Source organism: Trachemys scripta, chromosome 6, assembly GCF_013100865.1.
Source record: "Trachemys scripta elegans isolate TJP31775 chromosome 6, CAS_Tse_1.0, whole genome shotgun sequence".
NCBI lineage: Eukaryota > Metazoa > Chordata > Testudines > Emydidae > Trachemys > Trachemys scripta.
Genome location: NC_048303.1, coordinates 99,470,795 through 99,493,005, shown reverse-complemented (window position 1 = coordinate 99,493,005; position 22,211 = coordinate 99,470,795). Strand labels below are relative to the sequence as shown.

The following is a 22,211-nucleotide window of genomic DNA, read 5'->3' as shown; positions in this document are numbered from 1 at the left end:
AGGAGTGCCCAAGTACCTGTGCTCATAGCTCTATACAATAATACCACACCTATACCTATCTGTGCATTTGCCAGGTATAATTTAGGTCTGCACTTACATGAGTAAGGATGCTCTTGTGGTTAAGACATTGGACAGAGTCAAGAGACCTTGGTTGACTCCCACCTCCTGCCACAGATTTCCTGTGGGATGCTGGACAGATCACTTAGGCTCTGATTCAACAAAATGTTTAAGTCTGTGTTAACGCCAAATTAATTAACTTTTCCCACTGACATAAATGGGACTGCTCATTAGCTGAAAGTTAGGCCCATGCTTAAATACCATGCTGAATCACGGTCTTGATCTCTGTGTGCCTCAATTCCTTATATGTAAAATGGGGATAATAATATCTCCTTATTCTGACCCTTTGTCTGTTTTGTCTAGGTTTTAAGCTCTTTGGGGCATGGACTTTTGTTTACTGTCTGTATGCACAGAATGTATCACAATGGGGCTTCAGTCTCTGTTGAGGCAATGAGGTGCTATTTTAATGCAAATAATTAATAATAACAACCTATATTTATAATAGAAGTCATAGAAATGTAGACTTGAGGAGACCTGGAGAGGTCATCTAATCCATCTCCCAATTCTGATATCATTATAAAGTAACAATAAATAGTTTAACGTGTATTTTTCAGAGCTGTAACAAGAGAATCAAGACAGAAAGAATACTAAACAAAATGACATCCATTTAAGTCTTTTTTATATTTCACACTCAGAAGACTTAGTTACATAAAGTGACTTATATGAGGACCTGATTATCAGTAGTACAAGGATGACACATTAGTGTGAAAGAGTACACAAGCACAGTGAAAAGTTCTGTAGTTATAGTGAAGAAGTACATTTGACAGCAAGGGATTATTTCCAAGAGCCTATGTGTAAATAAATATAGCTTTCATACTATGTACAAACTTGTATTCAGAGAATATATCAATGCAGAGTTATAGTACAGTTTCATTCAGTGAATAATGATCAACACACACACACACACACACACACGCTTGTAATTATCTCGGGGCTACACAAATTGGTTTTCCATGACAAAAGATTATTTTACATAAATAAATAAGGCTAGGGCTCCGGATTTCTTTTCCTTTAAGTTAAAAATAAAGGAAGGAAGAGTTTGAAAACTGCTGCATTAAAAAAAAAAATACTTTATTACAAAAATAACATCTAGTTGTCATTATAGTATACTACTAAAATTTTCAAGTGACAACATATGGAGCTGATCTTGCAAATCCTTACTAACATAAGTAGTTCTTATTGGATTCAGGATTGCAAGAATAGGCCCATTATGAGGAACTGAGACCAGATAACGAAAGCAAAAAAGTAACATCTGCAATGCTTATTTTTGACAATAATTTCAAAGCTGTTGCTTTTCAGCAGATAGTTTGACCCTGGCGAATTTAAGATACTGCAGGAATTGTGACAGAAGTATCTTAGTGTCTGTAAACTTAAAACACAAGGTGCTTATTTTACTGAGTTTTCATGTGGGGAATATATTAGAGTAGTGATGTGAATTAATTGCCATATTAGTCCTGAGACTTAATTCTTTGCAAACCCAAAATATCCAGTTTTAGGTGTACAAGGACTGCAGGATTGCTGCAGGATTAAATGCCTTGCTGCAAAATAATGCACATTATTTTGTAAAGTCATGCTGTAAATATTAAGAATATGGGCAAATTCTGCTTTCTCTTATCTCATTGTCTTTAGTAAAGTTGTGCTTGTGTAACTGAGGGTAGAATATGGCCCAACGTATATGTGTTATTCTACCTATCTGAGGTCATTTTGTTAATTACCACATTAACATTTGATTCCTGTTTTGTCTTTTTTCATCAGAAGATAGGATTGTTGCGTATTTGTAAGAAAGTGTCAGCATTTTGATAACATATGATGACTGACTTAAAAATATTTTATATTAAACATTATGTAACAGAGATGCATAATAGATTCTTTATTTAAAATTAATGCCCATATTCAGAAATCCAAAAATTAGTTGCCTTTTTTTAAATGGCTTTACTTTACACTAAGAAAATTATGCAACATAAAATACTATAAAGTGCAATATCTTTAAACATACATACAAATTTCATTTGGGCTACTCTGGTTTGATTATAAGGAGAATTTGCTGTAAACCTATGTACAGTAGAGTTACCCACTCCTAACTCATATACATAGTGTGTGTGTGTGCGCGCATATATATGTGTTAGGAGTGGGTGAACGTACTGTACATGAGGTTTATATATATATATATACACACATATATAAACTTCTTATTCTGTAGGCCATCTTGTTTAGGGCTATTCAGTCTTCATGAATTCATGAGTAAAAACACACAAAGGCCTAGTACGAGCTTTGTCTACATAGGAGTATGGGACTATGTCTTACGTTTATGTCATATGGGTACAATGCTTTGCATAACTTTGGTCTGGAAGGTTTTGGTGGCTGCTTCTTGCTTTCATTCATACAAGAAATAATTAAGACCGATACACTGACATTTCTGTACTTATGGTAACAAATTAAGAAGGATCATTTTGATGAGTGACATTAACTCCTGTGCAGAAGGTCAGTGCAAAACCTATGCACAACTTGAATCAACCTTAAGCGCTCAAATTAGGATCAAAAACTTCTAGGCCAAAGTTATTCAAATTATTTTATATATTTGCGATTCCTCAAGCTACCCATCTCACTCATATTAAGCTTCCCAGGAAACAGGAAAATATTAAACAGAATCAATTGGTCCAAGAAAAACACACACACTATCAATTTTATTAACTGCTTCATCTTATTTACAAGGGAAGGAAAATAACTTCCCAAAATACAAGTGTTTAAACTATTACATCTATTTGTAATTAGTGTTGACTGTATGCTCTAAATTGTCCCTGAAACATTTCCAATGTATATATTTTATGTTGTCTATTTTTCTCTTCAATAAATGCACACAACTCCCATTACAATTACACCTGTTTTGCCTGTGTGTCAAAACCACAAAGATTCCAGGGGTGAAATCCAGGCCCCACTAAAATCAACAGAAATTTTGTCATTTATGTCTGTGAGGCCTGGATTTCACCCTGGTCATGGTGTATCCTGATTCATACCCTCATGCAAATCCATTAGCTTCAGTGATCTGACTAGTTAAGAGCAAGATAATATTAGGCCAAAAACATACAATATTGAACTGGTCAGCATAGCAAGACTCAGTATCTAAAACCAGTGGGGTCTAACTCTTCTTTCAGGGAGCATGCATAATTTGTTTACTCAACAAGATGATCTCAGTCTTTCCCAATTCCTTGTTAATTTTTTTCCGCAATGTTTATATGAATAAACAGCATTTCATAAAATAAATATCACCCAAAATAACGATAGTCAAATAAATATTTTATCTTTTTTGTTACATCGATTAGGTCCAATTCTGCTCTCATTTACACCTTTGCGTGCCCAGTGATTTCAGTATGGGTGTCATGGAACAAAATTTGTCCCAGCCTGTTTATTTCTAATATCAAACAGCATATTCATGGACCTCCATGAAGTCAGAGCTCCAAGGTACTTACATTTTTTTTTCTACTCCCATTAGCCTTGCACAACCAATACAGTTATTAATGAGTGAGTTGGATTCTATTCCTTTCTGTGCATCAACAAGTGTTTACTACATTCCAATCCAATATGTGTAATGTAACATTACTGAAGGCAATGTGGTTGCCTAAATGTCACTGAAAGGCTAATTTGGCCTGCAGAAACTTCATTACAGGTGATGATGTATGAGAAAGAAAGAACTTTAAGCTTGAATCTCAGATCCCAGGCTGAGTTTTAGGACTGACAGTTAGAAAATAAACATGATATAGAATCAATGAGCCACAATAAATATGGAATGACATGATGCCATTTTGCAGAATCATTGTTCAGCAGCCATATTTTTTGAAAGATACAGTGGACAAAATGATAGCTGCATAAAAATATCTCATTTAAAAAGATTTCTAGGTACTTCAGATCTTTATAGAATTCAGGGTAATCATATATGTAACTTATTTCTGGTAGATCTTCACATATAGTGATAACAATAATATAAGTATAGTGACCACAAAATTCTTCAGAGTATGTTATGGACACTACATGGTTGGTGCAATACCATAACAGATATTACATATGATCTCTTGATAAGCATCTGAATAACTTGTGTCACCAGTGTATTTTAATTTTATGCTCTAGGAATATGTAGACAGTGAGATCAATTGAACAAACAAGCAGAATACAGACAGGCACATAGACACAGAAGGACTATCTGCATTTGGAAACTAAACTGGCTCACAGTAAAATGCTACAGTGAATGTTTGTTCCTGCAAAGATTTTTGCAAGTCGACACTACAGTATCTCCAAGCACCACAGTTCCATGCATCCAAATTACCTACCCCAGAGTTCCCAGCACAGTGGTCTCCACAATTGGTGTTTTCCTGTAACTAGCAAACACTTGTAGGACCTAAACAGAATTTTGCAAATATGGGGCCAGATCCTCAAATGGTAGAAACTGGCATAGTTCCACTGAAGTTAGTGGAGCTATGCAAATTTGCATTATCATTTGAATAAGGATTTGCCTGATAGATACAAGGCAGCAGAAGCTGCAAGTTTTGTTATTCTTGGGGCGGGGCAGGGAATCACTTTTAATACCTTCCAAGATGAATGTGTTGGAGGCAATCTAATGCCACCAACTTCCTTGAAAGGGAAAGAATGAGTCAGATATTTTAAACACAGCATACAAACACAGTTACAGTATACCAGTCACTAGGCCTACTCAAAAATTGTCCTTAGAATTGTCTATGTGACCACTGGACTGAAACATTTTCACTGAATACCATCTTGAAAAAATTATTGTTCTTTCTCTACCATGCCACAATGTTGTATCATATTCAGCTGCTAATGACTTCACTCTCCAGAGCACGTCACAGCTCTCCTATTGCAACTCCTGTTACAGATGTAAATAGGAATGGTGGCTTTTCCCCTTCTGAGTGTGGAACAGATTCTTATGGTAGGTGCACTAGTCTAAATGTGGAGTAACTACACTCAGAGCTTTAGTGCACTGAACAGAGATCAAAATTTGGTTTGTGTGTTTTATTGTTTTAAATGTCAAACTGGTGTGTTTGAACTTTTTTTTTTTAAACTAAACAGCAAATGCCTTTGTAAGCCTGCTCTGTTGGTCACTTGGTATAGAACTACCTGAACATTAAATACTTCCTGTCTTTATAAAATGATTTCTGTGCCATGCCTGAAAGATAATCTCCTACTAAATAGCAATCCATCATTACATTACATTTACCTCTGAAGCCACTGCTTGCTTGCTAGTTTTTCTGTTAGTTTTGACTGCCTGATCCTATTTATGTCTCATGTGGCTGTGCAAACATTTGACATATACCCTAATCTGCATATATGTGAAATAAGCAATGCTTGGAAGATCAGCCTGAATAAATATATTTAACTAGTTTGTTTAATTATACTGGTCAATTCTAACTTTCTTTTGAATTAAAAATATATTATTTTTTGTCAGATTTCTCATCTCCCTTCTTTCTACCTCCCTGAATTTCTCCTTTCAGTGTTGTGCCTGCACCAAGACCTCCTGGGTAAAGGGGAAAAACAGCTGCAGGAAACTGTTAGGCTTTTCCAGAAATGTCAGACATTGAACCTCGGGTATGTCCACCTGGGCCAGCAATTCAAGGTCAATGTCATTTTCTAACAGAGAAAGAATATCACTTGAAGGAGTGACTCACCTATTCCAGTGTAAGAAGATTTTAAATCTCATTTGAAACATAATGTGTCTGCTTTAAAGTACAGTCTCGTGAGTTGTTTCATAGCACTGCAGAAGAGACTTTTCATCACAGTGCACCTTGCTATATGTTTCTGGTACTGTTCAGATATTTATTGTAACTTCAGCAAAATGCGTGTCCTCTTGTGAGTTTGTGCATCTCAGTATATTGTGTATGATTACACATACACCTCACTTAAAGGTTCAACACACTCACAAAGTCCTGCACATATTCTTTGTGGTCACCAGCTCTTTTTATTCCTCTCATCTAAGGGAAGAAGCTCTAGGGGGCCACTTGAAAACTTTGTTTTTGTTTGATAAAGCTACTGTGAGTATTGTCATCTAAGATATCACACAGGATTTGGTGGTTCCCTCGGGATACACACAAGAGTTAGGGCCAATTCTACCCTCACTTATAGCTGTGAAAACCCTCTGAGATCAATGGGATTTTATTGGTATAACTGAGTTCACAATTTGGGCCCTGCATTTTTTCCTCACAGGACTTCTATTGCTTTCTGCTGAGGTCACTATAAGTATGTACACCTGCTTTTCTACAGGACTGTATCCATGTAAAAAAATAGTGAGTGGTGGCAGTGGCACCACTGTAGGTAGGATTGCAGCCCAGATAAGGGGATTTCAGAGCAATAGGGGATATGAAACACACCGGGCAAACATCTGCTCACAGTTACACAGGTACAAGTGCCACTAAAAATGCAAAGGGAACTGCAGGTGTGTAATTAAGAGCAGAATCTGGCTTTGTATGCAATTCTGTACCTAGGTATTTTAAATCCTAGGCACAAGAAGTGAGTAGCAGACTCTGTAGTAACTGTAACTCCTAATTTTCTTGCCTTTGTTCATTAATATCTTAACTTTAATAATATATACTTTTTTCTTTTTGTTATAAATATATATTTCTTACTGTTTGATCTACTGTTTACTTCATTTTTATGCTCTAAGCAGATATAGTTATGTAGAGATATAAACATACATACAAGGAATACAATGAGGGGCAAAGGTGCTGAAAGCATGGGATATAGAAAGAAAAGCACAGCCATAACATCAGAACAATCCACAAACCAAAATGTGCTGAACCCTCTGTTCATAGTCCTGGCATAATATTTCCACTGCAGGTGGGATTTAAACCAGAAACAACTCTGAAATGGATCACTTCTGGAAAACAGATATACAATGAAATTGCATGAACTCTAACCAAACACAGACCTTGAAAAAACAAACAGGCATTACCTCAAATAATTTTTACTCAGGTTTCAAGTGTCCCATTTTATATCCAACTATAGGAAATGTAAAATCTTTTTCTGTAGGAACAGTGATTTCTCTCTCTTTCCTGGTCCTTTTTTGTTCTAATTTTGGACCTGCTTCTCCTCTCATGACTTCAATCTGAGCAGGAATGGGCTCTCTTCTTTCATGGGGCCCCTTAGACCTCCATAATTAACACATGCTAACACTTCAGCAACTCTAGAAGATTCCTGCCTGTGTTTCAACCTGCAACCCCTCCATATTACAATTGTTAGATCCCCCTTGCTAAGTTCTCAGATTTACAGGGGCAGGCCCTCAGCTGGAATAAATTGTCATAACTTCATTATGGAGCTGTGACAATTTACATCAGCTGAGGATCTGCCCCAAAGCTGATAAGAAAGTATGCAACAGTGAAGGACTTATTCACGGCAAATAATGGTGGAAAATAGTCTATAAAAGGATATTCACTTCAGCAAGTAGGCAGCTTCCCATCATGCAGCTGCATCTAAATTTTATATGAAATACTACACACAAACAAATCCAGCCTTCTTTCTTATATGAAAAGGCAAGCCTATAGTGGTAATAGCATCAGAAAGACATTGGTACTATTTATAGTATTGCTGCACTATAGAAAAGTAGTGAATTCACTTAGTAGTCGTGTTTTCTATTTGCATGCTGGGATGATGCTAGAAGAGGCCACAAATCCCCAGTTTGGGTTTCACCTTTGACTATCATGAGTCAGCCTACAGTTCACCATCAGTGTTAGAGCCAGAGTGTTTGGACGCTGCAGAGTTTAGCAGGATTTTATTGAAACATCATGTTCACTTCGCCAAGGGCTTCTAAAGGTCCACAATGTGGATGTCCAAAATGTGTGCAAGCTCACAGCATATGAGTCCATCTGAATGAGGCGACGTCTGAGTCCTTTTCTGTCTGTTACTCATGCAGATGCTGTTGGCTAACATCTTCCACTGATACATTCAACAGGTAACTACATAAATCCCCAACTAGAGGTTTGTGCTTCCCCGAAATGGATACTAGCGTTCTCCTTGCAAGGTTATACCTGTATGTATCTATTATTCTTTGTTTCCGCATGTAGGCATATATTAATATAGAGAAAGAGATACGGGGAAACATAGCATATGTGTAGTATGTATAAGGACTTGCATTGTTATAACACACATACAGGACCTCTGTCAGTGAACAGTGAGATCTTCCAAGTGACATGCAAAGAAGCCTAAAGGTAGCTGATCTCACCTCTTACGTGTAACTGTTTGTTCAGCAGCAAATGCATCAGCTGAATAATTTTTCCACTTCAAATCCAGCCCTTTTTATCTTCTTTATGTATTTATTTTTGTAAGGGTTGTGGATCCACTGTTTATTCTCAGGGGATGCTGTCCATTGCAGATATTTGTTTTGTTCGAGAAACGGCACTTCCTACTAGATGGAGACGGGACACAAGATCACTTTGTCCTCCAGAAGGACACTGATGACTAGGAATATGAAATAGAGACCAAACATGGTGAAGCCCAAGAATTTATTCATCCTCCACTTGCAGAGCGCAATGGAGAGGATGACAAAGAGTAGCATGATGAAGAGGAGGACGATAGCACAGAACAATCCATTGCTGCTGACAATCACCGGGGTGAAGCCGTTAATTGCAGCGTACAGGAGCCACGGAAGGGGAAGACTGAAAAACACAAAGAGAAATTGGAAATGCCATAGAGAAACAAAAAGTGGTATTAAGAATACTTTGGAGGCACTTCTTCATAAAGCTGTTGATTTAAACATAATGAAGCCCATCTAATAGGCTAGTGCAGGGACACAATAAGAGAGGCATTAGGTAACATACTAAAAAGAAAAATTCTGTACTGGGTCTTGGGGGATGGACTAGATTGGGCTGAGCAGCAGGTGTGGCTAGGCTGACACACATCCTGTTTCTCAGCAGTTACGTCCAGAAGAGGCCAAGGCACAGACTGGCAGGTTGCAGAAGACTGGGCCCAGTGTACAAGGTGGTGAGGAGAATGGGATTGCCTATTTTTTTTGTCTGCACAGCACCTAGCACAATGCAGCCCTTTGGGCACTTCCAAAATACAAATATTTACTACTACTTTTCTGCTGCCCTCTCCACTGTTGGGAGGTGTGGCGCTGATAAGTGGACAGGGAATTAATGTAAATGAGTTCTCTATGCTCCCAAGTATCCTATACTTTCTTGACCCTCTTTTCACATTTTCCCAGTCTCCTCTCTATTCCCTACTCAGGCTAGTCCAACTACAAGCCTCCGCAAAGGGTGAAGGCCCAGGCTCTCATAACTTGCAAATAAGCAACTAGGTTATTTTGTGTAGGAGACAGAAGTGGAGATATCTAGGGGACTCCCTTCTCTTCCTCCATCAATTGCCATGAAGAGCTCTTTGTCACGATAGAGTGTTTCTTGCCTGCCTCACAGCTTGCAGCTATCAGCTAGGAGGCTGTCTGTAAGCTGTGTGGCCCATTCCATTTGTTCCTTTCAATCAGCTGGGGAGAAACCTAGCCCCTGATATCATACCAAACAGCCTGATTGCCAAATGGGCAGTGGATCCATGCAGTGTCACAGATCTGCACCTGGAAGAGAGGAGAACACAGAATCTCTGATTCTCTGACAGTGGAGCCTGGGCAAGTTGGGGAAGCAATGGCCCTCATGTTTTGGCCCTCAAAGCTTCTTGATGCACACCTAGAATATAACACTATGCAAAAATGTTTGAACTTAAGCTTAACTTCTATTTCTGTACTTGATGTTATTGCATTTTCCATTCTGCTGCTACAGTGTGAGGCAACATTACTCTGGAATATGTCAAATAGAAACAAATATTTAAGCCATTGACAGGAGTTTAGCAGAGCTTTGAACAGGTAGAAAAAATGTCTGAAGCTCACATAATTCAAACTATATCATCTCCGACTAACCTGATCAAATGGGAATAATTTTTTACAGTCTGAGTAGTATCTAAACTGGAAACACAGCTGAATTCTGCCTCTTTTAATCATAACTAAAGCAGAGCTTCCAAGATATACAAGGCACCTTACATTTCCAGAGATAAAAGCTAAACTATTTGAGGAAAATAAAAGGCTACATCTGAATATTGCAAAAAGAAACTTCTTGCAATATATCCACTGCCTATGTTCTAAATAAATGCACTGAGGATGCTTAGTGATTTAATGTGTGTAGGTATCATATTTATGAGTTGATTATTTAAAAACAAAACATGCCACTGGGTTCACCATACTAATGAAGAGCGAGGTCCAGAGTCTCAGCTGAGCCCAAAGTGATGGGGATAGCTGACAGGTGGTGGTATAAAGAAACCATTTGTACCCCTCCCCAATTTCTGGGGACTGTTCCGTATCAGCCCAGCCAGTGGTGTAATTTAGAGCATCTCCAGGACTGCTCTACATTGCTTCAGCTGCTGATGGCCTGCAAGGGTTGTTCTGGGAGGTGGGATTGCTGGAGTGTCCCTTACAATGAGTGTTGGGGTGTTCTGCTGTCCCTTCACCACAGGGATCCTCCTGTGACAGGATAATAGTCTATCAGCCAAATACTCTCATCTTAAGTGTGCTGTGTATCAGGGGTCTTACACACAGCACATTTAAAGGGACAAGGATCTGCCTAAAGAATTCCCAGAATTTTTTGGCAAAACCCTTCACATGCCAGAAAGTGAGTGTGCAACAACATAGGAATGTTCCATTGAACTGCACAAAGCAGAATTTGGCCTTATATATGTACTCATTTGGAGGTGTAGGGAAGAGGATTGTGCCTCTTACCTTGCATTAACCATAATTTTACCCAAAATACTAAGGAGAATGGTGGTATATGTTTGTTCCTATGAGTCAGTACAGAAATGGAAATTCTTGTATGGAGACAACTCAATCCCACAGTTTGTTTAGTCTCCACTCAAATACTATTTTAAGTTTCTCCCATGACAGCACTTTATCTTGTTAAAAGAAACAACACTTTATGGGCCATATTCTTTCCTCAGCAATGCTGGTGTAACTCAGTTGATATCAGTGGCGTTGAACTGGAGGATGTCAATGAGAGGAGAATTTGGTCCAATAACCTGTTAGTTGCACATTAGAATCAATCTGATTATCAAAAATATTATGTGAAATCTCCTCCTGCTGACATCTGATGGCAAACAAATAACTTTGGGGATGGTGATATTAGAGGTGGCCAGATTCTCAGTTCTTCAGTTCTTATTCTTAGGGCAGAGATGGGGGGGGGAGCAAAGGTGACTTTAACCCCCCACATCCTGTATTTTGAGGCAGCCAGGAACCTGCCTGGCCCTGATGTAAGTTAAAACAGCCTCAAGGAGCCTTTAACTTGTGCTCAGCTTCCCATGGCCCTGATGGGGCAAACAATGCATTACACCTGCCCATACCCCTGATCACCATTATACCAGGGGCTGGAAGCAGGGCTGGTGTAGAACCCTTTTGCTCTATAGTTGCCAGGGAGGCCCCTTGCACAGAGTGTATTCTCAGGGTGCCATTTCTCTCCACTTTAAAGCCTCCCTTCACTATAAGAACTATGTGAAGGGGCCTTAGAATACAGAATCAGCGCCGGTACGTCTGGATTTGTCAGGCTTTATCTGGAGGGTGGAACACTCAGTGGTACAGACTACAGCTGGGCAGGTACTGCAAGAACAAAAAAGCATTCATGATCACTGATCACACAGACAGCTGTAGTATGGAAACTGTGAACAAAAGGGGCCAAATCCCAAACTGCTGACTAAAGCAAAGCATGTTTTGAATACGATACCTGCAACAATATTCTTAAATATTTTTAAAATGTGAAATTTACCTGACTGAATGGTCCCTTAAGCAAAACAAAACAAACAGCAAATTGGAGGCTCAAACAACTGATTTATAACAAGCTTATTTAACAAATATTCACTTTTGACCTGATTATACAGTAACCTTGATACAAATCAAGAAAGACAGTAAAGCATGTTGCATGTGTAAGATACTGTATTTTGAAATCTATTTCTGTTACATGCAAAAGAGCAGAAAGTAATGGTAGCTAACACTATGACAAAACATTTAAGTTTTTATAACTTAGCCATAATTATCTTTGTGCAGTACTTACCCAACTGTGATGTCAAAGATGTTGCTTCCAACAGAGCTGGATACTGCCATATCACCTAGGCCTTTTCGTGCCACAATAACACTGGTAATTAGATCAGGAATAGAGGTACCTGCAGCTAACATAGTCAATCCCATGATTTCTTCACTAATGCCAATGGTCTCGCCAACCTAAAAGGTATGGGGAAAAGTACAAAAGAATGCAGAGAAGTCATGGGAGGAATGGGCATCCTTTGCTGTAAAGTTAGTTAAAATGGAAAATCATCTCGGGGCATATTCTAGCCTCAATCTTTGGTAGAATGTCAATGGAAAGAGAGTAGAATATGCTCCCAAGTTTTTGGAACATGACATTTTTTAGTTTTGGAATTAAATCATCAAGATGACCCTACTGACTGAGTGACTTTTCTAATACTTACTGCTAGTAGGGAGAAAAAGAACACATTTATATTATTAATGAATCAGTCAGTAAGGGGAGAAGTGGTTGGTTGCTTCTTTAGGGCCAAATACTGCCCTGAGTTGCATTAGTATGCTCTGGGGATGTAAGAGGAGAGGGGTCTGTAGGTAGCAGGGCATGAGATCTATGTGCTAATGACAGTACATTGCTAATGCGCCCGCTGGTGCTTTGCAGCCCCAAATAACCATTTTCTGCCAGTATGGGGATATGGTTAGACCCTCAGCTGGCTAGCATGTTTTGCACTGTCCTGGATGTGCTAGTAGGATATGTACACTGCTGTTTTTAAGAGCGCAACAGAGTGCATATCCTACTGCTTATTCTACCCTGAGCCATCCTACCTTGTGCTGACAAGATGGCTCTACGACCCACCACACAGCTAATAAAACTTTACTCCTCTTCCTTGACAACCATGGCTTCAGCAGCTAAGGGCAGCCCTTAGCTTCCAGGTTGTACAGGCAGGGACTTTGCTTTTAGTTGTGTGTAGCTTTACTGAAGTACAGTGGCATTTAAATTTACTGCACTAGATAAATAATAAGAAATTACTAGTGTGACCAATTCTGTATATGTCTCAGAAGGCAAACCACCCCCACTAACGGCAACATCAGGATTTGCAATAGAATTTCAACTGGAGCTTGCAGAGACTGAATCCTTCTGAACCTTTGTGAATCAAGCTACATGGTTCAGCTAGTGAATCCCTCAGAAACCGAACAATGCATGATTTGCACAGTTCTGGTTTTCAGACAAGAACAAACACTTAAGAAAAATATGAGGCTAAGGAAAATGACGCTAAAATTTAGACAAACATGCAGAAATGACAGCAAAAAATGAATAAAAATCAGCACTATGGAAAAGATATTTCCTTTTGTAGGTCACCTTTACAAGGATTCAACTCACTCAAATGTATTTCCATTAAGGCTGAATCCTGCAAAAAGACAAAAATCTCCATTGAGTTCAAAAATCTCCATTGAGTTGCCTGAGGAGGGCAGCAGGAACTGGGCTATTGTTAAGGATGAAATTCTCCCCAGCAAGCATGCAGGGCATTTGAAAGACTCTTTGCTCCACGTAAGCCCTATGATGTTACCGTCAGGTGAGAGGGGTCATGGACAGAGTGACTGAGAGGGGGTCTACATGCTAAGCCCATATAGGCCTTTGCATCATAGTTCCAGGCTAAAGAGGAGTAGCCCATATAAGATTTTCAAAGAGGCATTATTTACATAGCTATCAGTGAATGGTTGTTGCTGGTTCTAATGCAAACAGAATGATCAAACATTTGTCAGCAAATGTACACAACCCACCTTACCAGACACTGAGTAGTACTTTACTCTGAGAATCATTCCAGCTTGCAGAATAAGGGGTTACTCAGCATGTGGTAGGGTTGCAGAATCTGGCCCTAAATGACTAGTCACAACCTGAGACACATAGGAAAGCTTACATTTCATACCTTTATCATTCTCTTACCTGGTGTGCCCACCAGACCATTAAATAAGAAAAAACTGCTATCCAAGTGATTGCTCCAAAGAATGTGACAGGAAAAAATTTCCTGGAGGACTGAAAGAGAAATAAAACAGAAATAGTGTGCATTTATGTTAAACATTGACCAATGCATATACAGTCCCTAAACAAATTCAGAATTACAAACATATAGTGATCTAAGAAAGTTAGAAGAGGATTAAGTAGCTGCATGCCCTGATCCTGCAGTTCTTACACAGGCAAACCTCCCGCTGACTTCAATAGGAAAATAGCCTACCTCAGGATTGTAATATCAGACCCATAGCAGTGATCCTGATCATACCTAATAGTAAATATTGGTCTGCCATTCATTTTGTATATTCTTAGGCCGAAATTTGCTTCAGTGCTTTACCGAATCAGGGCCTTGGCTTTGAAAGGGGAAAACGGCTGTAACAGGCTATGATATTTTTTAGAGCCATTTTCCACTTTTGAAGTGATTCCTTGTGAATAAAAGTTATTCATATTCAAACTAGTCCTTATCTTGAGGTCTCAAAGCACGAGTATCATTATCCCTGTTTTATAGATGGGGAAACTGAGGCACAGGGCGGTGAAGTGATTTGCCCAAAGTAATCCAGCAGGCTAGAAATGGAAATTGGAACTAGGTCTTCTGAATGCAGGAGAGTGCCCCATCCTCAAGGCCATGTGCACACACTCAAAATATTCCAGGTACAATTAATATAAAAGCTTACTTTTTGCCAACAAACTCTATAGTGAGAATGTACTTTTTGTACAGTCAGCACCACAAAGGTTGCTGCAGAGTCCAGAATGATAAAGAGGTACATTTTGAAGTTTTTAGCTCATCATATTTTGCTTGGAAAAATAACCCTTTTATTTTCAATTAACATAGTAGGATGCAATTAAGATGTACTGGTTACTGTGGAACCCCTTTGCTTTGTTTTGTACAGAGGTTCATTATAAAAGAAAGGTGAACCTGTAGACACAATAATGTCTTTGAAGCCCATTAATGAGTTCCAAAATCTATATCACACCAAAGCAGACTCATTTTTAATTAGGATTTCTCCTTTACTAATGTCAGGCTTTGAATGTACAGTATTCTCATAACAAATTAATGGGTTATATTAAAATTCATAACTTATTTTGGTCTCTGTGCCTTTCAGTGTCATTCATCATCCCCACTGCCTTTTAAAGCCAGTTATACCAGTTTAAAAGGGAGAGCTTAAGTTAACTAGTTTGGCAGAGCAATCTTGATCATAATTCTGTTTGGAATAATCACAGTGTAAATCAAATTATGGCTTGATGCTAAATTTGTATTGCGAATTAATGTTTCAGCATTTGATACTGCAGGCACAGCGTGCTGAAGAATGAGAGGGCAGTGCAGAACAGGCAAGAAAGTTGGCAACATGTAACCTCCAGAAGAAGGAAGAGGAGAACCCATGTACCCCAGTGCAGATAGAGGTAAGAAACCATTTTCAGGCTCTCTGCACAGGTACTACGGCGGAGAATGGTTTGGAAGAGTCATCTGAGGAAAGGGATCAGAAGGAGACCCCATCAACTGGAAGGCATGGAATGCATTGTCCTAGGGATGGGGGTTCCATGACCATGACACCCAAGAGGAGGAGATGAGTGGTTGGGGACTCCCTCCTCAGGGGGATGGAGTCATCCATCTGCCGTCCAGACCAGGAAACTCGAGAAGTGTGCTGCTTGCCTGGAGCTAGAATTCAGGATGTGATGGAGTGTCTGCTGAGACTGATCAAGCCCTTGGACCACTACCCCTTCCTACTTCTCCATGTGGGCACCAATGGTACTGCCAAGAATGACCTTGTGTGGGTCACCACGGGCTACGTGGCTCTGGGAAGAAGGATAAAGGAGTTTGAGGTGCAAGTCGTGTTCTCATCTATCCTCCCTGTTAAAGGAAAAGGCCCAGGTAGGGACCATCAAATTGTGAAGGTAAATGCGTGATTATGCAGGTGGTGTCGGAGAGAGGGCTTTGGATTCCTCAACCATGGGATGTTATTCCAGGTAGAAGGATTGCTAGGAAGAGATGGGATCCACCTAACAAAGAGAGGGAAGAGCATCTTTGCAGGCAGGCTTGCTAACCTAGTGAGGAGGGCTTTAAACTAGGTTCACCAGGGGATGGTGACCTAAGCCCAGAGGTAAGTGGGATACTGGGAAGAAACACAAGGAGGAGGGTACAGCGGGGAGGCGTCCTGGTTCATACTGAGAAAGTAGGGCAATAGGCTAGTTATCTTAGGTGTCTGTACATGAATGCAAGCAGCCTGGGAAACCAGCAGGAAGAACTGGAAGTCCTGGCACAGTCAAGGAACTATGGCGTGACTGGAATAACAGAGACTTGGTGGGGCAGTTCACATGACTGGAGCAGTGTCAAGGATGGGGATAAACTGTTCAGGAAGACAGGCAGGGGAAAAAAGATGGAGGAGTTACACTGTATGTAAGAGAGCAGTATGATTGCTCAGAGCTCCTGTATGAAACTGCAGAAAAGCCTGTTGAGTGTCTTTGGGTTAAGTTTAGAGGTGAGAGCAAGAAGGGTGGTGTCGTGGTGGGCATCTGCTGTAGACCACCAGACCAGGAGGATGAGGTAGATGGGGCTTTCTTTGGACAACTAACAGAAGTTTCCAGAGCACAGACCACAGGCCCTGGTTCTCATGGGGGACTTCAGTTACCTGGATGTCTGCTGGGAGAGCAATACAGCAATGCACAGACAATCCAGAACGTTTTTGGAGAGTGTTGGGGACAAATTCCTGGTGCAAGTGCTGGAGGAACCGACTAGGGGCCATGTTCCTCTTGACCTGCTGCTCACAAACAGGGATGAATTGGTAGAGGAAGTAGAAGTGGGTGGCAACCTGGGCTGCAGTGACTATGAGATAGTCGAGTTCAGGATCCTGACAAAAGGAAGAAAGAAGAGCAGCAGAATACAGACCTTGGAGTTCAGAAAAGCAGACTTTGTCTCCCTCAGGGAACTGATGAGCAGGATCCCCTGGAAGGCTAATATGAGGGGGAAAGGAATCCAGGAGAGCTGGCTGTATTTTAAAGAAGCCTTATTGAGGGCACAGGAACAAACCATCCCAATGTGCAGAAAAAATAGCAAATATGGCAGGTGAGCAGCTTAGCTTTACAGAGAAATCTTCGGTGAGCTTAAACACAAAAAGGAAGTTTACAAGAAGTGGAAACTTGGATAGATGACTAGGGAGGAGTATGCAGGGGCGTAATCAGGAAGGTCAAAGCACAATTGGAGTTGCAGCTAGGAAGGGATGTGAAGGGTAACAAGAAGGGTTTCTACAGGTATGTTAGCAACAAGAAGAAGATCAGGGAAAGTGTGGGACACTTAGTGAGTGGGGGAGGCAACCTAGTGACAGATGATGTGGAAAAAGCTGAAGTACTCAATGCTTTTATTTCCTTGGTCTTCACAGACAAGGTCAGCTCCCAGACTGCTGCACTGGGCAGCACAGTATGGGAAGGAAGTGAGTAGCCCTCAGTGGTGAAAGAACAGGTTAAGGACTATTTAGAAAAGCTGGACATGCACAAGTCCTTGGGGCTAGATTTATTGCATCCAAGGGTGCTGAGGGAGTTGGCTGATGTGATTGTAGAGCCATTGGCCATTATCTTTGAAAACTCGTGATGATCGGGGGAGGTCCTGGATGATTGGAAAAAGGCAAATATAGTGCCCATCTTTAAAAAAGGGAAGAAGGAGAATCCAGTGAACTATAGACCGGTGAGCCTCACCTCACCTCAGAAAAATCATGGAGCAGATCCTCAAGGAAACCATTTTGAAGCACTTGGAGGAGAGGAAGGTGATCAGGAACAGTCAACATGGATTCACCAAGGGCAAGTCATGCCTGGCCAACCTGATTGCCTTCTATGATGAGAAAACTGGCTCTGTGGAATAGGGGAAAGTGGTGGATGTGATATACCTTGACTTTAGCAAAGCTTTTGATATGTTCTCCCACAGAATTCTTGCCAGCAAGTTAAATAAGTATGGATTGGATTAATGGACTGTAAGGTGGATAGAAAGCTGGCTAGATCATCAGGCTCAACAGGTAGTGATCAACAGCTCAATGTCTAGTTGGCAGCTGGTATTAAGCGAGTGCCCCAAGGATCGGTCCTGGGCCCGGTTTTGTTCAACATCTTCATTAATGATCTGGATGATGGGATGGACTGCACCCTCAGCAAGTTTGTGGATGACACTAAGCTGTGGGAAGAGGTGAATATGCTGGAGGGTAGGGATAGTATCCAGAATGACCTAGACACATTTGAGCATTGGGCCAAAAGAAATCCGAGATGAGGTTCAACAAGGACAAGTGCAGTGTTCTGCACTTAGGATGGAAGAATCCCATGCGCCGCTACAGGCTGGGGACCAACTGGCTAAGCGGCAGTTCTGCAGAAAAGGACCTCGGGATTACAGTGGACGAGAAGCTGAATATGAGTCAGCAGTGCGCCCTTGTTGCTAAGAAGGCCAATGGCATATTGGGCTGCATTAGTAGGAGCGTTCCCAGCAGATCGAGGGAAGTGATTATTCCCCTCTATTCGGCACTGGTGAGGCCACATCTGGAGAACTGCATCCAGTTTGGGGCCCCCCATTACAGAAAGGATGTGGACAAACTGGAGAGAGTCCAGTGGAGGGCAATGGAAATGATTAGGGGCTGGGGCACATGTCTTATGAAGAGAGGCTGAGGGAACTGGGGGAACAGACTTATTTAGTCTGCAGAGGAGAAGGGGGGGGCGGGATTTGATAGCAAACTTCAACTACCTGAAGGGGGGGTTCCAAAGAGGATGGAGCTAGACTGTTCTCAGTGATGGCAGATGACAGAACAAGGAGCAATGGTCTCAAGTTGAAGTGGAGGAGGTCTAGGTTGGATATTAGGAAACACTATTTCACTAGGAGGGTGGTGAAGCACTGGAATGGATTACCTAGGGAGGTGGTGGAATCTCCTTCCTTAGGGGTTTTTAAGGCCCAGCTTGACAAAGCGGACCTCCCATGTAGATTGGTCCAGGCTGAGGTTGATGATGGGGTGGAAGCTGTTGAAATCATGGTGGAATTCTTCCAGGGTCTCCTTCCCATGGGTCCAGATGATGAAGATGTCATCAATGTAGCGTAGGTAGAGAAGAGGCGTGAGTGGATGCATTAGGCGAGGTATATCTAGTAGGGATAAGGAGGTGCTGCTTCCGTTGTACAAGGCACTGGTGAGACCACATTTGGAGTATTGTGTGCAGTTCTGGTCTCCCATGTTTAAAAAAGATGAACTCAAACTGGAACGGGTACAGAGAAGGGCCACTAGGATGATCAGAGGAATGGAAAACCTGTCGTATGAAAGGAGACTCGAGGAGCTCAGGTTGTTTAGCCTGACCAAACGAAGGCTGAGGGGGGATATGATTGCTCTCTTTAAATATATCAGAGGAATAAATACTAGGGAGGGAGAGGAATTATTCCAGCTCAGTACTAATGTGGACACGAGAACAAATGGATATAAACTGGCCGTGGGGAAGTTTAGGCTTGAAATTAGACGAAGGTTTCTGATCGTCAGAGGGGTGAAATATTGGAACAGCCTTCCGAGGGAAACGGTGGGGGCGACGGACCTGTCTGGTTTTAAGATTAAGCTAGATAAGTTTATGGAGGGAATGGTTTAATGGGATAACGTGAGTTTCGTCAAAGGAACAGCGTGCCATCGCTGGTAAATAGTATAATGGCCAATGAGGGTCTGGCTGGAGAATCTTGCCTACATGCTTGGGGTTCTACTGATAGCCATATTTGGGGTCGGGAAGGAATTTTCCTCCAGGGTAGATTGGCAAAGGCCCTGGAGGTTTTTCGCCTTCCTCCGCAGCATGGGGCAGGGATCGCTAGCTGGAGGACTCTCTGCTAATTGAAGTCTCTAAACCACAGGATTTGGGGACTTCAACAGCAGAGTCAAGGGAAAGGGTTGGGACGGCTTTGTGGCCTGCATCATGTGGGAGGTCAGACTAGATGATCATATTGGTCCCTTCTGACCTTAAAGTCTATGAATCTATGAGTCTATGAGAGCTGAGGAAGCGTGAGGATAAAGTCACAGAGCTCAGCAACAAGTTGTGCTGTGTCATCATCAGGGATACTGTTCCTGACAGCTTGTATTCCATCTGTGTGTGAGATGTTTGTGCAGAGAGCCTCTACATCCATGGTGGCTAGGATGGTGTTTTCTGGGATGTCACCAATGCATTGTAGTTTTCTCAGGAAATCTGTGGTATCACGGAGGTAGCTGGGAGTGCTGGTGGCGGAGGGTCTGAGTAGGGGGTCTACATATCCAGACAGTCCTTCAGTGAGCCAACCTTAAGCATATTCTCACCAGCAACCACGCATCGCACCATAACAACTCTAACTCAGGAACCAACCCATGCAACAAACCTTGATGCCAACTCTGCCCATATATCTACACCAGCAACACCATCACAGGACCTAACCAGATCAGCTACAGCATCACCGGCTCATTCACCTGCATGTCCACCAATGTTATATATGCCATCATGTGCCGCAATGCTCCTCTGCTATGTACATTGACCAAACTGGACAGTCACTATGCAAGAGGATTAATGGACACAAGTCAGATATCAGGAATGGCAATATACAAAAACCTGTGGAAGAACACTTCAACCTCCCTGGCCACACAATAGCAGATGTAAGGGTAGCCATCTTACAGCAAAAAATCTTCAGGACCAGACTCCAAAGAGAAACTGCTGAGCTCCAGTTCATTTGCAAATTTGACACCATCAGATCAGGATTAAACAAAGACTGTGAGTGGCTATCCAACTACAGAAGCAGTTTCTCCTCCCTTGGTGTTCACACCTCAACTGCTAGCAGAGCACCTCACTCTCCCTGATTGAACTAACCTCATTATCTCCATACTGATTTATACCTGCCTCTGGAGATTTCCATTACTTGCATCTGAAGAAGTGAGGTTCTTACCCACGAAAGCTTATGCTCCCAATACTTCTGTTAGTCTTAAAGGTGCCACAGGACCCTCTGTTGCTTTTTACAGATTCAGACTAACACGGCTACCCCTCTGATAGTAAACATTCCTTAAAGTCTCTCGTTGTTTTGGCTCTCGCTCACATCAGATTATTTTTAATGAGCCAGTGGTAATGTTTTACAAGTTTATGTGAATGATCACTAGGACTGCTTGTGTGAGTAAGTGCTCTCCATTGAGAATACTGGTTCCACTGTCTAGCCTGTAATTGTGGCTTGACTCTACAGCACTTCTGTCTGTGAAATTCCTTTTAATTTCACTTTTAATTTTTGGGCCCATGGACTACAGGTAAGGCTATGATTTACTCATGGAGGTCATGGTGACTTTACCAGACTTCTGTGACTTCTTTGGTTTCAGCTGTTGGGACTGAAGCCAGGGCTGGATGCGGGACTGTGTGCCCCTGTCCTGCAACTGAGGCTGGAATCAGGACCTCGCAGCCCCTGTCCTTCGGCTTGTGGCGGAGGCTGCAGCAGGGGCCATGCACCCCCCCTCCACGGCTTCCCAGGGCAGTGCGCCCCCCAGCTGCACCTGGGGCTTGGCGGAGGCTGCAGCCAGGGCTGTGCACCCCTGTCCCACAGCTGTGGCCAGCTCCGGAGCGAGGGCTGTGCACCCCCATGGCTCTGTCCCCTGCTGCAGCTGCTGGAGGCGGGGCTGTGCCCCCTGCCATTGTGGGGAGCTCAGCTTGTCAGTCCCCCACACCATGGGATTCCATTCCTCTCCCCTACCTATCCCTGGGCACTGGCTGTTTTTAGTAAAGTCATGGACAGGTCACGGGTTCCCCTGTGAATTTTTGTTTATTGCCTGGGATCTGTTCATGACTTTTAGTAAAAATAACTGTGACAAAATCTTAGCCTTAACTACAGGCCATTCTCCTGCATAGCAAAACTTTCCAAACAGTAACTTCCTCAGACAGTACATTCAGATCAAACTATAAGATCCTAGGCAAATCCTGCAGCGTCCATTTGAACTATCATTTCAGAATGTAAAATGCCTGATACATGCAGCCTCTGTCTGTTCCTCCATTCTCTGGAGCACAGCTCTCCCCATATAGGCATATGAGTAATTTCCAACTTCAGGGAGAGAATTAGGCTCA

At 41.7% G+C, this 22,211-nt stretch overlaps 1 protein-coding gene across 2 annotated transcripts in view; it reads right to left on the bottom strand.

Moving 5' to 3' along the window:
• Nucleotides 1-719: 719 nt before the first annotated feature.
• Nucleotides 720-22,211, bottom strand: part of SLC24A2 (solute carrier family 24 member 2) — a 179,016-nt gene continuing 157,524 nt past the window's right edge. For both annotated transcript variants that reach the window (XM_034774524.1, XM_034774525.1), the window contains 3 exons: nucleotides 14,097-14,186; nucleotides 12,189-12,355; nucleotides 720-8,768 (listed from right to left, as the gene is read on the bottom strand). In XM_034774524.1, the coding sequence (XP_034630415.1) occupies nucleotides 8,519-8,768; nucleotides 12,189-12,355; nucleotides 14,097-14,186 (507 nt within the window). In that variant the 3' untranslated portion in view covers nucleotides 720-8,518. The remainder of the gene's footprint in view (nucleotides 8,769-12,188; nucleotides 12,356-14,096; nucleotides 14,187-22,211) is intronic.